Source organism: Geospiza fortis, unplaced genomic scaffold (genome assembly GCF_000277835.1).
Source record: "Geospiza fortis unplaced genomic scaffold, GeoFor_1.0 scaffold546, whole genome shotgun sequence".
In the NCBI taxonomy this organism is placed as follows: Eukaryota; Metazoa; Chordata; class Aves; order Passeriformes; family Thraupidae; genus Geospiza; species Geospiza fortis.
The window spans coordinates 104,797-108,231 of NW_005054612.1; the positions used below are offsets into that span (position 1 = coordinate 104,797).

At 66.6% G+C, this 3,435-nt stretch overlaps 1 protein-coding gene across 1 annotated transcript in view; it reads left to right on the plus strand.

The window, feature by feature from the left end:
• Nucleotides 1–3,435, plus strand: part of GAA (glucosidase alpha, acid) — a 6,951-nt gene that overhangs the window by 1,266 nt on the left and 2,250 nt on the right. Inside the window, exons 2-13 of the mRNA XM_031064660.1 lie at nt 5–48; nt 358–523; nt 878–974; nt 1,056–1,175; nt 1,324–1,442; nt 1,550–1,681; nt 1,785–1,895; nt 2,028–2,141; nt 2,242–2,326; nt 2,406–2,523; nt 2,685–2,818; nt 2,944–3,151. Of these exons, the coding sequence (XP_030920520.1) occupies nt 5–48; nt 358–523; nt 878–974; nt 1,056–1,175; nt 1,324–1,442; nt 1,550–1,681; nt 1,785–1,895; nt 2,028–2,141; nt 2,242–2,326; nt 2,406–2,523; nt 2,685–2,818; nt 2,944–3,151 (1,448 nt within the window). The remainder of the gene's footprint in view (nt 1–4; nt 49–357; nt 524–877; nt 975–1,055; nt 1,176–1,323; nt 1,443–1,549; nt 1,682–1,784; nt 1,896–2,027; nt 2,142–2,241; nt 2,327–2,405; nt 2,524–2,684; nt 2,819–2,943; nt 3,152–3,435) is intronic.

Here is a 3,435-nt window from a genome sequence, read left to right on the forward strand (position 1 = left end):
GGAGCCCTTCGGCCTCGTCGTGTGCCGGCAGCGCGGCGGGACAGTCCTGTAAGTGCCCCCGGTGCCCCCCGAGGGATTCGGGATGGAAACCCGCACAGCCCCGCAGTGCCGGGGTGGCTGCAGGGACGCTGCTGTTCACCTGCGACACCGGTGACACCAGCGGGGAGGCTGTCGGGGTCTTACCTTTGCTCCCTCTGCAGTTCCATGGCTGGGCAGGGAAGCAGGAATCGCAGAGCTCGGCCAAAACTTGTTTTTGTCTCCCGTGGTGATGAGCACTCGTGTCCCTGCCCAGCAGCGGTGGCCCCAGCTCGGTGCCTCCCTCCCAGCTGTTGGCCGAGTCCCCCTCTCTCTCTGCAGGCTGAACACCACGGTCGCACCCCTCTTCTTCACAGACCAGTTCCTGCAGATCTCCACCTCCCTGCCCTCCCATTTCATTTCGGGGCTGGGGGAGCACCTGACCCCGCTGTTCCTTGACACAGCATGGACCAGGGTCACCCTCTGGAATCGGGACATGGCACCTGCGGTACGGAGCGGGGCTGAGGGAAAGGGACACAGATTCATCTGAGCTCCTGGGGTGGCCTGCGGCCTCTCCTGGGGCTGAGGAGATGTGTGTGTGCTGGTTCAGCTCAGCCATAACACTGCACAAACCCATGGGACCCCTGTCCCCAGGCCAGGTTTGTCCCCCTGGAGCTCTGTGCTGCCTGGGAGTGTTTGCAGAGCTCTGGCTCAGGGCAGGGCTAGGCTGAGGTTGCAGTTTGGGAGCACAGCCCTGGGTTGGCACCTGCAGCCCGTGCTCCTGACCCGAGGCCAGCACAGTTGGGTGGGTGTGGGGGTCTCCAGCACAGCCTCACTGGCACCACACCGTGCTCTGCTCCAGCCCCACGTCAACCTCTACGGCTCCCACCCTTTCTACCTGGTCATGGAGGACGATGGTTCAGCCCACGGCGTCTTTCTGCTGAACAGCAATGCCATGGGTGAGTCCCGTGGGGCACTGGGCGTGGGCTTGGCCCTGTCCTCATCCTCAGCTTCCTCCCCTGGCCCTTGTGCCTCCCCAGACGTGCTCCTGCAGCCCAGCCCAGCCCTGACCTGGCGCACGACAGGAGGGATCCTGGACTTCTACATCTTCCTGGGCCCCGACCCCAAGAGTGTGGTGCGGCAGTACCTGGATGTGGTTGGTATGGCTGAGCCATGGCCGGGATGCTGTGAGCCGTGGGGCCCAGAGGGCTCTGGGGTGGCCCAGCAGGGCTCTGGGGTGGCCCAGCAAGGCTCTGGGGTGGCACAGGGCTGGGCCATCCCTGCCAGCACCCACCCTCCTCCCTCCAGGGTTCCCCTTCATGCCCCCGTACTGGGGCCTGGGCTTCCACCTGTGCCGCTGGGGCTACTCCTCCACGGACATCACCCGGCAGGTGGTGGCCAACATGACAGCAGCTCGCTTCCCCCTGGTAGGTGCTGGCTGCTCCTGGGGCTGTGGGGCCTGGGGGGCTTCCTGAGTCCCACAGCAGCACGGGGGGTCCCTGCTCCTGCCCAAGCACCGTGCCTCCATCCACAGGATGTGCAGTGGAACGACCTGGATTACGCAGATGCCAAGAGGGATTTCACCTTCAACAAGAAAAGCTTCAGGGACTACCCGGAGATGGTGCGGGACTTCCACAGCCGTGGGCTGAGGTACATCATGATTGTGGTGAGTTGCACGGGCAGGCTGGTGCGGGTTCAGCTGCCCCAGGGTGGTGATGAGGGCAGGGCTGGCCGTTCCCCGCTGCTGCCCAGGCTTTGTGCCCTTCCAGGACGCTGGCATCAGCAGCTCGGGGCCCCCTGGCACCTACAAACCCTTCGACGAGGGCCTGAGGCGAGGGGTGTTCATCAGAAATGCCACGGGGCAGCCCCTGATCGGGAAGGTGCGTGTGGGGAGCAGCCCCTGTGCCCACGGACAGGGCTCGAGTGGCAGCAGCACCCCCAGAGTGGGGGACAAACCTCTGGGGGGCCGTGGTGGAAGGTGGGGGCTCTGCCCGACGCTCTCCCTCCTGCAGGTCTGGCCAGGCCCCACGGCGTTCCCAGACTTCACCAACCCAGAGACTCACGAGTGGTGGCACGACATGGTGAAGGACTTCCACGAACAAGTGCCCTTCGATGGCATGTGGCTTGTGCGTGGGCCTGTGCAGCTGCTGGCCCTGGCTCCTGCCCTGCACTCTGCTGGGCCCCGGTGCAGCAGCGGGGCCATCCCATCCTTTCCTTCCCTCCCAGGACATGAACGAGCCGTCCAACTTCGTGGAGGGCTCCCAGGACGGCTGCCCCAACAACAACCTGGAGCATCCCCCGTACGTGCCAGGTACAGGAGTGGGTTCCAGCCCTGCCCAGGGCTCTGGGAGGAGCCCGGGGATGCTCTGAGCTCCACCTCTCCCCTGCAGGTGTGTTCGGGGGCCGCCTGCAGGCCGGGACCATCTGTGCCTCCAGCCAGCAGTACCTGTCCTCTCACTACAACCTGCACAGCCTGTACGGGCTGACCGAGGCCATCGCCTCCCACAAGTGAGCCTGGGGCTCCTGCCACAGCTCCCGCAGAGCTGGGAGAGGCCCAGCGCGGGCAGCGTGGGCGGTGGGTGAGGCCTTGGTGTGGGACACAGGGCTCTGTGGGAGCCCTGAGCCCCTTCCCCAGCTGGGGGGGCTGAGCAGACCCCTCCCACAGCCAGTGCTCTGCTGAGGGTGCGGGGCAAGCGTCCCTTCATCATCTCTCGCTCCACCTTCGCCGGGCACGGGCGCTACGCCGGGCACTGGACAGGGGACGTGGGCAGCGACTGGCAGCAGCTCTACTACTCCATACCAGGTAGGCTGTGGGCACTGGGGTTCACCCACAGCCCTGCTCCCCCCTTGCCCCCACAGCCAGGGGCATCTCCACAGGCTCTGTGCCCGGGTGCTGCAGAGCCCTGATGCCCTCTGTGCCCTCTGCAGAGGTGCTGCTCTTCAACCTCTTCGGGGTGCCACTGGTGGGTGCCGACATCTGCGGCTTCCTGGGCGACACCAGCGAGGAGCTGTGTGTGCGCTGGACCCAGCTGGGCGCCTTCTACCCCTTCATGAGGAACCACAACGACCACGGCACCCGGGTGAGCCCTGGCAGCCCCCACCCGCCGGGCAGGGGCCTCTGGGCCCAGCCAGGGCTGCCCTGGCAGTGTGGGAAGGTGGCTGGTTCAGCTGCAGGGCTGTGTGCCCCAGTGCTGGGAGAGTCCATCCTGCATCCCTGAAATGTGCCCTCCGTTCCTCCTCACGTGGGCTGAGCATCCCCCAGGGCCGTTCCCCTCCCCTGGGGCTGAGCATCCCCTGGGGCTCAGCATCCCCCGGGGCCGTTCCCCTCCCCTGGGGCTCAGCATCCCCCGGGGCCGTTCCCCTCCCCTGGGGCTGAGCATCCCCCGGGGCCGTTCCCCTCCCCTGGGGCTCAGCCTCCCC